General features: G+C 35.7%; 1 protein-coding gene across 1 annotated transcript in view; it reads left to right on the top strand.

The window, feature by feature from the left end:
* Positions 1 to 13,125, top strand: part of cntnap2a (contactin associated protein 2a) — a 459,495-nt gene extending 446,370 nt beyond the window's left edge. Inside the window, exons 22-24 of the mRNA XM_073864211.1 lie at positions 8,381 to 8,611; positions 11,628 to 11,699; positions 11,883 to 13,125. Coding sequence (XP_073720312.1) covers positions 8,381 to 8,611; positions 11,628 to 11,699; positions 11,883 to 12,082 — 503 coding nt within the window. The 3' untranslated portion in view covers positions 12,083 to 13,125. The remainder of the gene's footprint in view (positions 1 to 8,380; positions 8,612 to 11,627; positions 11,700 to 11,882) is intronic.
* Positions 13,126 to 13,719: the final 594 nt, after the last annotated feature.

Here is a 13,719-nt window from a genome sequence, read left to right as displayed (position 1 = left end):
CACGACCGGAAATAGACGAGAAGTTGTGGTTTAAAAGTGCATATTTTTTACTTTTCTTGTCAAAAATGACAAACATTTCGCTAGATAAGACCCTTATGCCTTGTTTGGGATTGCTTAGAGTTCTTAGAGAAACTGCAATTTTAAACTGCATTAAAAATGTTACGTGTTGGTGTCCATTAAAGTAAATTAAAATGAGAGAAAGCCATTTACACGGCACTTTGGTCCCAGAAAATTTCCGTAAAATTGGCAGAGACTCCTGTGTCAAAACAAACACGTCCTGTAAATGTCCTGGGACTGCTTCCATAAAAAAACCTAGTAACATTGCCGTAACATACACGGAAACTGCAACTTTAAACTGCATTAAAACTGTTAAGTGTTGGGGTCCATTAAAGTCCATTAAAATGAGATAAATCCTGGAATGTTTTTCTCAAAAACATAATTTCTTCTCGACTGAACAAAGAAAGACATCAACATTTTGGATGACATGGTGGTGAGTAAATTATCTGGATTTTTTTTAAAGAAAATGGACTAATCCTTTAATGTGAGACATAATGCCGCCTTTGAAATATCAGTGTAAGCCTAATGTCTATAGTCAGTCAATAAGTCAATACCTCGACTCCTACCTCAGTGTGTGTAAACAAACAGTGATGACTTTATAATAAATATATATTTAATGAAACCCCTAGAGAAATGTTTCCGGAAACAAAATCAGAATAAAAGCTTCATTGTTTTAAATATAGCAGTGATATGAAGTGAAGTCTTATCATCATCGGCAGCTGAGAACTCAGTAAACACGTAGATAGACAGACTGAAATGTGTTTAATCCTCAGGGAAGATTATAAGTCTATCACTCATCTGAATGAATATATTTATGTGCCTTTCTAATGTAAATTGGTCCCCTGAGGGCATAGTCAGCTATAAATCTGTATGTTATTCACGGCTTTAATCTTCAGCATTTGAGGGGCTTCTCATAATTGATATTTAATGACTTTGTAGCTAAACAGACTCCAGGGAATCATTTTTTTTATTAGATACTGTATATGAAACTATAAAGGCAGACAGCACTAACAGTGAAAGTGTCCTGTATTGTTAATAATTTGCATTAAATATTGCATAATAAAACTATTTTTAAATTCACCTTTACACAAAGTCTCTGAAATATGTAGCCGAATAATTATTGGGGCTATGTTTGAGATTGCATCTTGGATCTTGAATCTAGTGGCAACAAAAAAAAAATTGTGTGCGGCATACACAAAACAGATATGATTATTTAGTCCGTCTACAAATGGATGATGTCATTGGCTATTCTGTGAACATTACGCAGCTCTGGGCACAGTCGTCCAGCAGCACTGCATCATGGTTTACATACCCAGCGCAATAGTTGAGAGCGATCCAGATCCAGGCAGTGGTGAGATCCAGTTTCCAGGTGTTGAGGATATGAATGAGTGCAGAACAGCATAGGAGCTGCAGTCTGTAAGCAACCAGCCCCAGCTGCAGACACATACATATATACATACGAGCAGGAGCATCTGCAACGTGGACGAAAGGCATACATTTTGAGGGAGAAGTGCGCTGGTATTTTGAAGGAGCAAACATTTGCCTGGCAAGGTAATTTTTATGCGTGTACTGCAGCATTGATGCTGCTGGTGTTGTATGGTGTTTTATGGTAGAGAATGCATGTTATGTGTTTGTTTATTCTGATAAACCTTAACAACAGACAGTATGTTTGGATATTAGTAAATGTGTTTGGGGTTTATTTGCTTGGAGCAATTTTTTTGCATTGCCTGTGTTTTAGCCTGTTTGAGATGCATGTTATGTAGATAGTGTTTCTCCTTTTACTATGGCTAATATAAAATATAGGTGAGAAGCAACTATATGCATATCTGTTCTAATCCAGTTGCTCATTTTAATTTTTCCTTATTTTCCCAATTATGTTGTCCTGTTTCCTAATGAGATCCTGGTTGGACTTTACGTGCAGGTTTCAGAGGTTTATATATGTAACACGACAGGTGTTGCTCTGTCTACATCTGTTAGCACATGGGGCATCATGCACCAAGATGGTGACCCCTCCTCCCTATCACACCCATTCTGCAAACTACAGCAAGACCACAGCAATAGACCTTCTAAAGAGGGGCATGAACAAAAAAATGTGAAAAATGCCATAAGGAAAGACAAAGGGATGGAACGCATGGAGAGAGATGCATCCATCAGCCCAGTGATGTGTTTGTGGTCACCGTGTCATTGAAATTCACATTATCACTTTTTCTACTGTTCGATCCAGTCTTTCCCACCTCCCTCTGTCACACACTCCTGCTACATCAGCTTCCATTTGTTACTATGGAAACCTCTTTCATCCCTCCCCTTCATTCCATCTCCCAGTCCATCCGTCTTCAATCCCTAATTTTCCCCCTCTTTCCCTGCTTGCTTCTCGCACTCTCTCTCTCTCTCCCAAGCAATAATTGTGTCTGGTATGATAGCATTGTTTACTTTTATGCTTTTTAATAATTAATCAGATTTTTCAGAAGCTCATAGACAAAAGAGCTGTTAAAGCTATTCAAATAACAGTGTTACTTGTGTTAAATAACTCTGTACAGAACTTGCATGCTAATATGCTTTAAAGTGTGATTCAGTTTTGGAAAAGATTTTTGGATTCAGAATTGGGGTCCTACACTTAACCAGGTTATAAAACAGGAGCAGGCGTGTACAGCTTGTGGCTACAGGTGTGGGTGCATTGCAGTTGTCTGTTGATGGTAAGAATCTTATTTGATGTGCAATAATGCATGCAATTGTAAGGAATCTCAATGACATTTATGCAAAATACTTAACTTTTAAGTTACAGCATGCAAAATCGTTTGTGGTGGCTTGCTGTGGATGGCTTTGTTTTTCCCAGGCTTATTTTGCCCGTCCTGCCACAAAAACAGGCACATAGAAATGCACAATGGAATGCACTAGCAGGTCAGACTATCCCTAACCTTTGTTCATATCAGTCAGACATCATGAATCTACAGTAAATGCTTTGAATACTATTGCACTACCACGCTAAAAGCACCATGTGCTGTCTAAGATCAACAGGACAGGAAGCAAGATATAATCTGCATTTTATCATTGCTATATATTCTACACTGATTCACATTTCTTAGTTTGGCTTCTGACAAACAACAAGATTTTGTTTTTTATAGACGCAGATCATAATAAACTTTAAGTCCAAATTGTAATTAAAGCTGCAAGCAGAGATGGAAGGGCCCTCGCACGTATGTGCACCGTCACCCGATGGCCTTAGGAAAAACAGTGAACAGTGGGGATATGCATTTTAGTGTGTAAATATATGTGGATATTCTAATTAGACTGACCAAATATGATGTTGATATTGTTAAATCTCTTAGAGCAGTGAATCAGTGTTTCCTGTTGCCTTTAGGTGGCGCTATGACTATATCTGTATTTTGCTATGTTGATGTTTTCAGGCCCGGCCCCTTATTAACCGTGTTAAGTATGGGGCAGGTCAGACATTGTATGCCTGAATTACAACTTCCAGTTTCATGGTGAAACATCAAATTTTGCCAGGCTGCCACTTCAACGAAAAGTCAAGATCTTTACAATTTATCATCGCAAAGACCTTAAGATCTGTCTGGCCAAATAAGATGATCATCTAATTAAATTTCTATAAACAGTAAATCATAAGGTAAAACCTTACATTTTCTGCTGGCAGCAGGTGGCGCTATGACTGTATGTGAATAATTCCATGTTAATGTGTTCAGGCCAGGGCACTAATCAAACATGTGAAGTGTGGGTCAGATTGGACATTGTAAGCCTGAGTTAGAACAACTTCCTGTTTTATGGCGAAAAGCAGAAATTTGTCAGGCCGCCACGGACACACCCTCAAACGAAAAGTCAAGATCTACGCAATTTAACATCGCAAAGGCCTTTAGATGACACAGACAAAATATGGTTTTAATCTAATGAAATCTGTAGGAGGAGTTTGTTCAAGTACGAAGCCCAGAAATGGCAAAATTTGCACTCAAGCTACAGAGAAAATTCAAAATGGCCGACTTCCTGTGGGGTTTACAGCTTGATTCCAAGAAACATTTTTGTAGATCTTGGGGTGATAGATGACCCTACCAAATTTATTATCGATACAGTTTTCGTAGCGGAAGGATTGTTCTTTTTGAATTTTTGCAGGTGGCGCTATCGAGTCATTTCTACACGCCCACTTCTGACGCCTATACCACATGTAAATTTTCGTCACTCCTCTGTGCTAGGGCCCTAACTTTGACTCGAGTCATCAACAGATCTGCAGTGCTGCTTATATTATTGTTGTCTGCATGGGTGGCAATAGAAAAGCAGTGCAGTAGGTTTGGCTGATTTAATATTACATTTTTATAAAGGGCATAAAACATTGTAATGAAAACCCTGTTTTGGACAAAACAACTGGTAATGTGGTGCTAATCTAACTGTACATCCATGGCAATCAGTGCATCATGAAGGGTTCGGCAAAGGAGAAATCTCAAGAGCTTTCCATCTGAATTTCTAACAGCAATAATCAGTCATTTCTCATGAATATTCCAGCCACGTTTCATGGCTGTGGAGCCACAACAGATTGTTGTATTTCATGAATATAACACACGTGAACCTGAATGTTTAAAGGTTGATCTGCAGGTGCTGTGCAGCAAATCTACTTGCACTATATAAAGAATAATTTTTTTTTAATGTGAAATTTTTAATTATTCATTAAAATAACTCTCTGATTTAATATTTTATTTATTTAAACAAAATGTGATATAACATAATATCAAATATTTGGAAAATGAACCTCAGATTTAACAAATCTCTATACAGCTTTGTCTCCTTAGTTGCTTCATATCAAAACAAGATCACTGATACCCACGAGGCGGATCAGATTTTATGTATTGGTATTCATGGGCATCTTACTAGATGTGCCAGTGAGGCTGTGAGATGAAGACATATTCATGACGATGTTATCACATATGTTTGCTTTCTGAGCTTTAATGGGTGAGATTGACTGTATCGTTTTGTGGATGATCCGTTTCATTGTGATGCATTTAAAAGGAAATCATTTTTTGGACTTGACAGGCCTAGCATGCTGAATATGTTGGTGTTTGTGGTCGTCTGGGTTTATCCTGGATTAGTGATTGTTTGTTGACTGCAGAGACTAATAGTTTTCTGGCCATATAGCAGCCCTGGAGAAAAATTATGTTGTGGTTTGAGCTGCCAATACAGCTCACAGACTGTATTTATTTAGGTTTCGACAGACATGGCTCAACCACTCATAAAAGTTTAGTCTAATTGAGAGATGGATAGATGAAAATGTGTTGCCTTTAACAAACATAAATAAATCAAGAACCACTTCTTATTGCTGAAATGTCTGTGTTATGGAGAGTATGAGGCACCACGTTGCTCAAATTCTAAAACCTGAGATACTTAGAAAAGCGGATACTAAGATACAGCAGGGAAAATAAGTATTTGACACATCAGCATTTTTATCAATAAGGGGATTTCTAAGTGGCCTATTGACACAAAACTTCTACCAGATGTAGCCATCAAGCCAAATATTGAGATAATAAAAAGAAATCAGAATATTTAAGTATACAAGTTGAGTCATAATAAATAAAGTGAAATGACACAAACTTTATCCGAGCCTCCACATGCTTTTAAGTCTTGGATATTGACCGTGCATGGATGCCATAGCGGTTCAGTGCTTTGCTTATAGTTTTCTTTTTAAACAGTACTTGCTGATGCAAGGTCTTCCTGAAGTTCTGCCCAAGTGGTTCTTGGCTCTCCTGATTATTCTTTGGACTCTTACAGGTATCTTACGTGGAGCACCTGATCGTGGCCGGTTTAGGGTGAAGTAATGCTTTTTCCATTTATGGATAATGGCCCCCACAGTGCTCACAGGAACATTCAGCATTCTGGAAATGCGCCTATAACCATTTCCATCAAAATGCTTTCTAACAATAAGATTACGAAGATCTTGAGAGAGTTGTTTGCTTTCACCCATCATAAAGTCTTTCCTGTGTGCCTCCATCACTTTATTTATTATGACTCAACTTGTATACTTAAATATTTTGATTTCTTTGTATGAATTCAATATTTGGCTTGATGGATACATCTGGTGGAAATTTTGTGTCCATAGCCCACTTAGAAATCCCCTTACTGATAAAAATGCTGATGCGTCAAATACTTATTTTCCCCGCTGTATGTAGTTTTATGCAAAGCTTGGATGAACAAAATTCAGAACTGGCTTCCTTTCAGTTCATTTAAATTTGAATTGAAGTGGCAACATCCCTTAGGATATTGGTATTGATATTAGCATTTGAAGTTAAGCATTGTCATTATGCCATTATAAATGTGCACAACAAATTTTAAACTTGGTCATGTTGTTTGGCTCAGTGATATACATTAAAGGCTCTCGGTAGGCAATCATTTTATCACTTAAAACGCATCTTTGAGCATCATAATAGCATGTATTATGACAGTAATTTCTACATGCTTTAAAACTGCTTAAATGTAATTCCCTCATTTATTATATGCAAATCTACAGTATACATATGCAAATTAGTCTCCACCTCCATCCATTAGAACGCATTGATAGATGTTTATTTTGTTAGTTTCAGACACATTGCCAAGTCCGGTTTCAAGATGCATCTGTGAACTTTGCCTGTGTGACGTTTTTTAAACCGCTGGAATGATGTCTTTGGAAAAACTGAAATATTACGGATAAACTACAATATAAAAAAATTACATAACTTATAAAATCAAGTTAAAATTGATGAACTTATTTTTTCAAGTTAAAGTAACATAAAAATAAATGTTGATTTGAGAAAAATGCTGCATTTTTTTTACAGTACTCAGCAATGGTGTCGAATGATGAATATGCAAACACTGTAAAAAAAAATCTTTGCTGCCTTAATTTTTTGTTTAACCCCTTAAAGTCCCATTTACTGTGGGTGGAACACTGCATTATTTGACAGAAAACTTCATGACAAAAGAAAAAGTTAAACATGTCACATATCTTTGGAAAGGTTAGATTCTTGTGATTCGAATGATGTAAACGCTTTTAAGATACAATCAACAAAGTTGCAAAAGGTAGTTGCAAAACCAAGTTGTTTTACCTTTTTTTTACTACAGTGCATTGAAATGTGACATTTGAAGCATGCAGACTTTTTATCATAAGACATAGGCCTGATTTCACAGACAAGGCCAGGAATAGGCCTTAGTTAAATTAAGATGTTTAATCATGATATGATAATCATCATGTATCATATCATGTGTAACATCAAAAGTATTAATACTGAATAATATGCATATTAAAAACTATACTTACAAAAAATTTATTTCATTTGATTCATTGTACCACCTTTTTATTTTAACTTATACTTTGTTGACTGTGTTCAAAACCACTTCTTATTTAGAAATTGAATTTGAATAATAAAGCTATTCTTAATTCTGAATGATGCCCATCCATCGCAAATGCTATATGCGTAGTTGTCTATGGCATACCACCATTCTCAAAGTGGATCTAAAAACTTTGTGTTTATTCACCACAGACAGCTTTCTTTGTTTTTTTACATTCTGTTGTTGTTCTGAGTGTGGTATTTTAGGAATGCTTTACCGCAGAGACCCAATTGTGTACTTTACCTCTGGCTGGGGTGAGAGAGTGCTGCAGTTAGCTGCATGCACAAAGCACACTGCAGATGCTTCGAAGAGGCTGGATATATAACAAAGGTTGAGTACCGGGATATCTCAGTGTGTCTGGAAAAATGAAAGAGAGCAGGGAAGGATTCAAATATAGTGTGTTTAATGAAAATACCTGCGAAATGTATTTTAAGCTTATAAGCTGTGCTACTTAAATATGTTTAAAGATCTGATTAAAACTTCTTAGCATAGTTATAGAATATATACTGTTGTAATAAGTTGAATAATAAACATAATTCTTCCAGAAGGATTATTTTATACTGTATCTGTGATTTTACCACGGTAAAAGACTCCATGTCTTATTGTTTGTCTTATTGCATTTCCAAATACAAATACAAATGATGTAAAATAGGCCTGAATCCATCAGGATTACTCACAGGATAAGACTTAATCATCGGCATGTTTATTATTCAAGTGAAAATGATACGCCGCACCTCCCCAAAGGGTTTATATCAGCACACCATTGTAACGCACATAATCTCTTGTACATTATAAATGAACATGCATTGATCTTGTCCTCTTCTTGCAATGAAACAGAATACATTTCCCGGAACAAGACTTGGATCAGTTTTCTGCATATCTGCTATTTCTAGCTTTGCAAACATTTACATGCATTTACTCTTGCATTGCTCTAACTTTAGGTGCCTGCTTGTCTCGCTTCTTCCCGCAGAAACCGGTCACATCGACCCGGTGATTATCGAAAAATACAACACCCCGGGGTTTGTGGGCTGCCTGTCTAGAGTGCAGTTCAACGACATCGCTCCTTTGAAAGCTGCACTCAGGTCCCGTGGTTCTGCACCTGTCACACACCAGGGTAAACTAGTGGAATCCAACTGCGGAGCGTCACCCCTCACGATCCCACCCATGTCCGCTGCAACTGACCCGTGGCACCTAGAAGGAGGTGAGCACCGACCGAGATACACCAGATGTCTACACTAAAAAAATTAAATAAATAAAAAAAATGCTGGGTTGTTTAAACCCCTTTTTGTGTCAAATATGCACATTTGTCCATAGGTTAAAACACCCCACTATTTTTTAAAGTGTACTTTAATAGATGTTGTATCTGTTGGTTAATCCAACTTTATAGCAACTTTTAAAACGCATTAATATGTAATATCCTCTAACCACCTTGAAGGAAAAAACCTGCTTGGTCAAATTTTCAGGCAATAAACAATATCACCCTCTTCTGGCATCTTATTACATTGTATTTCAAAACTAGATTTGCTCTGAAAGAGCACATGGGATTTCTTTGTATTGTTTCTGCGGCAGTCGTACATCAGCACTGCAGTATTTCCCAGTAGTGCAATGAAACAGTATGGACATTTCATTTCTAAAACTAGCTTATTGATTTCAGCACCCCTTTTTTTTAAGTAAAGTATTAGTAAAGTGCAGAGGGATCTGTCCTATGTAAGTCCCTTTGCAGAAAACTACCTCTTAACTGCTACGGTTATTGGATTCCTTTCAGTTTGATTTAAAGGTGCTACACAAATGCTGAATATGAGTGCAATACAGTACTTCTTAGATTTTGCCGGTGCGCTCCCATTAGACCCATCGTTACAACCGTGGCTGAGTAAACAGACCTTCCATTTTCTTTAATGTGAGACCTAGTGCAGAACATTAGTGTTACACTGTCGTTCTGTGAAATGGTCAATGTCCACTTAGTGGACAAAGTGACCTCTGTAGTGCACAATACACTTAAGACGTACTGCAGATTGAATTATTATAGGTGTGTGAGGGAGAGAGAGCAGGTTGTGTTGAGAAGAAAGGTGTTTAGTCACGCCAGCAACTTAAAAAAAGATTTGTTGGTTCAACTTAAAAAACAAGTTAACTGCTTGCCCTAAAAATGTAAGTTAATTTAACTTAAAAAAATATTAGCTAATTAAAAACTGGTGTCAAAATTGTTGTGTCAGCTAATATTCTTAAAGGGACTGTAAGTAGGATTTTAAGTGTTTTATTAATCAAAATCAATGTCTTATTCATAAATATGTCCTTGTTGGTGTCAAATGACCTCTGCCAGTGATCTGACTTTTCTTTGTAAGCTTAGAATTTCTTCTCTTTACTTACATTGAACGGGTAAGTCCAAGGAAGCATCCATATCGTTCCGCCGTATTGATAAACTATAATAGCAGAGAGGGACAAAAAGCACTAGCCTACCACAACGTGTTTCCACAACGCGTTTTCATTCAGAACACGTCAACCAGCTGAAACGGACAAGGAGATCAGTGGGTACATAACGGATACCGTAGTTGCAACACGCATTTGGAAAGGGGAGGCGCTAGAGAGCACTGTTCGTTTGAATGCAAAATACAATTTCACCACTAGATGGGGGTAAATCCTACTTATTGTCCTTTTAAGTTGAATTAACTCAAAATTTTAAGGCAACCAGGTAACTTATTTTTTTATTTGAACCAACATTTTTTACAGTGCACTGTAAAAAGTAAAGCGTTGGATCAAATTACTTCAGTTGGTCAGTTTTAAGTTGAAAAAACTTAAGTTTTATAAGTGTTACCAATGGAAGTAATTTTTTAAGTTGATCCAACTTTTCACTTTTTACAGTGTGTGTGTGTAAATGTAATACAATTGCTTATGCTGGTTTGAGGTAGACTTGAGGTATTTATACTTCAGGGCAGAGTACTGCTGCCTTAAAGTGTATTAAAAAAATCGTAATTTGAAGTATCGAGCACATGAACATTTAATGCATTTTAAATATTTTAAATGTGGGGTATATTTATGAAAAACTTCCATACCAACGTATAAATGATCAAGAAAAAAGATAAAAGCATATGATTTCCATGACCTTTCCATGGGACTTTATAATTGTGTACACTGATATGATATCAATGAATTATTCATAAAGGCCACAGGAATACCACAGCGTTTTTGGATTTCCAATAGTTGTGTTTGGTAACGCTACTTCCGTGTTATATTCCAACTTCAACATGTTATTACATGTTGTAATAACGAATTCACGAATCACAGAAACAAGTTTGCTAGGTGCACTCAACATACAGTACACTGTAAAAGTGAAAAGTTGAATCAATATAAAAATTACTTAAATTGGTAACACTTTTATAAAAAAAATTTCAACTTAAAATTTCACTTTAGTTTCACTTTAGGTGAAAAATGTTAGTTTCACCTAACTTTTCACTTTTTACAGTGTATGTTCTCATTCTAGAGCATTGTACTGGACAAAATATGCCAACAATGAATATCACTTAAGTCTTTTTAGGTTTTCCGAAGACACAGACATTTTACAGACACATACAGGACTGTGCAAAAGTCTTAGGCCACCACCACCAGACTTGTTGTTTTATTTATTTTTCAATCTATTTGATACAAACAGAAAATACAGGAAATATGTACAAAAAAAAAAAAATCAGGACTAAATGTCTTCTTTAGGCATTGTCAGTGTTTAGTGTGTACTCTCTTAGCACTACATCTTGAGCGTTTTTGAACAGAATGAAGTAAAAAGACTAATTTCTTTAAAATTTGAAATTAAGATTTAATTTTATTTGGGTTTAAAAGATTCTGCAGTTTCCTGCTATTGCTCAAGTGAAGGGGACACATCAGTTTACATTTTTATACAGTTTTTAATACTATATACACATTTCTTGTATGGATGTGTTCTATTAAAGACACTGAGAAACAATTATATGATCACTATAACATTGCAAAAACAACAAATCTAATTCTGGCATGGTGGCCTAAGACTTTTGCACAATACTGTACATTGTACATTTTACACAAATTTGTCGTTTAATGACAATTCTATGCTGTTATCTTCAGTTCACCTCTATTACTGAAATCTGTTCATTTCTTGTCCTCTGTAACAACTGCAGTATGAATGCGGGAATGTATTTGTTACTATTTGTACTTTCGCTAGTCGCTGCTATATCTGATAAAAATATATCTTGTAGGTGCGGATTTCCCCTTCAATGAGGAAAGAGTCATACCAGATGGGGTTAATAGGAATTCAGCTATAATAGGAGGTAAGGTATTAGATTGGAGACAGAGGTAAAAATTTAATTTAGCTTTATAAATAAAGAGACTAATTCTTATTTTACTTATATCCATTTCACAATATTTGAAAGATGCTTGTTTTTCCTAAACACATTGGCTTTGGCCTTCCCAGCATATTAACTCTAGCGAATGTTTTTTGCTTTACTTTGCAGGTATCATTGCAGTAGTGATCTTCACTATTCTGTGTACGCTGGTGTTTCTTATCCGCTACATGTTTCGCCATAAAGGCACCTACCATACCAATGAGGCCAAAGGGGGAGAGTCGTCCGAGTCGGCCGACGCGGCCATTATCAACACTGACACCAATTTCACAGAGACCATCGATGAAAGCAAGAAGGAATGGTTCATCTAATTGAATGATGGGCTGGGGTATATAAACTCTTTACGAATCTTTTTTTGATTATCTAACGTTTTTGAATCAAGCTCATGATCCAGTTTGGGAAACTGTTCTGTATATAGTGACTGGCTGGTCTCTTTTTATTGTGTTTTCAAGTGGGTAATCTCTTGATTCACATTAATAAATGATTTCACCATGCATTCATTTTTAACACAAACCTAATTATTTGCCAAAATCCTTGTTTTAGTCATTTTTGTGTTCTTATGGTTAATCTTTTGATATGTGTGGGAAATGACTGTAAATTTTAAATGCTCTATTAAAATGTTTATTTGATTCATTGCACAAATTACAAAATTAAAATGACATTACAATATATATCATCAGTATTACACAGAGCTGGAAATACTGAAGCATGCACCAAGAATTTGGCCAAATCAACTCTCTCTATTTGCACAATTATGCAGATTTTTTTTATTGTGGAAACCTTCAGGTTTTTTTTCATGCCAAACACCTCTCAGTCTTAAGCATTTGTTTCACTAAAGGCTTTAATCGTGGCATAAAGATGTTGTTTTGAGAGATCATCAATATCTGTGATTCATTTATGCAAGCTGTGTGGTTAAAGCATTGGCAAATGAACACGCACGCATGCACCACCAATGTTTGTCATGGCAGATAAAGAGGGTGGGACTACTGACACCCAATCAAATGACTTAATTCAAGGTGCCTTTAGGATTCAGCCAATCAGCTTCGTATTTGTTTTAAAGTTATTAATCCAGTATATACCATTCAAAACGAAATCCCAATAAATCAAATGGCTGATATTTATTTGATGTCTGAGCAGAAAGGTTTAGAGCGGAAACAGCAGTGTTATACAAATGTTGTTTAATTTTACATACATGCTACAATATTTGAAGCATTTATTGAAAATGTGCACTTGTGTTTACGTTTAAGGCATGCATTTTGTCGAATTGCTGTCAAACTATTTTTCATTATGCTTTTGTATATTATTAATTCTTTTTAAATATAAAATTCAAATAAAGGTTAATTTACATACGGATGATGAATTTTCTCAGACTGGCTTTCGGAAAACTGAGTGATGTTTATTTGAATTGAGGTATAAAATCTCTGTCATGACATACATATCATTAATACTTCTAAAAGAAATGTTTAGATTTGTTATGATCTTTTGCACTTGTTAACACTTGTGGCATGAATGAGTTTTCAACAGGTAAATATGCATACATATATCTATAAATTAACAGTGTTATTAAAAAAGTAATGTTTTATATTGAAAGATATATGCTTAAAGGGTTTCGAATGGTTTCTTGTGTTCACATACTATAACATGAAGTTTTGTTGAATATTTATTTTAAGCTAAACATTTCAATCCAATTGATCTTTTTAGGGAGTTTCAAATTCAGGATTGCAGATTCGGTGTAATGTAAGTTTTAATGGTGCAGTGATTTGAACACTTCTATTTTAATATTCATTTCCTCATCCCTCATTTACATTAAGAGTTAAAATATTGTTTTGTATACCTGTAGGTTTAGTCAGTTAACATTCACAATAAATGAAATATATATTTTTATGATGATATTTTGTAGATGACCAAGCCCTTCATTGTGTCTCATCTATATGTGTATTACAAGCCT

The sequence above is a fragment of the Misgurnus anguillicaudatus genome, chromosome 25, assembly GCF_027580225.2.
Source record: "Misgurnus anguillicaudatus chromosome 25, ASM2758022v2, whole genome shotgun sequence".
NCBI lineage: Eukaryota > Metazoa > Chordata > Actinopteri > Cypriniformes > Cobitidae > Misgurnus > Misgurnus anguillicaudatus.
The sequence above is the reverse complement of the archived record's forward strand: the minus strand, read 5'-3'. Positions and strand labels throughout refer to the sequence as shown.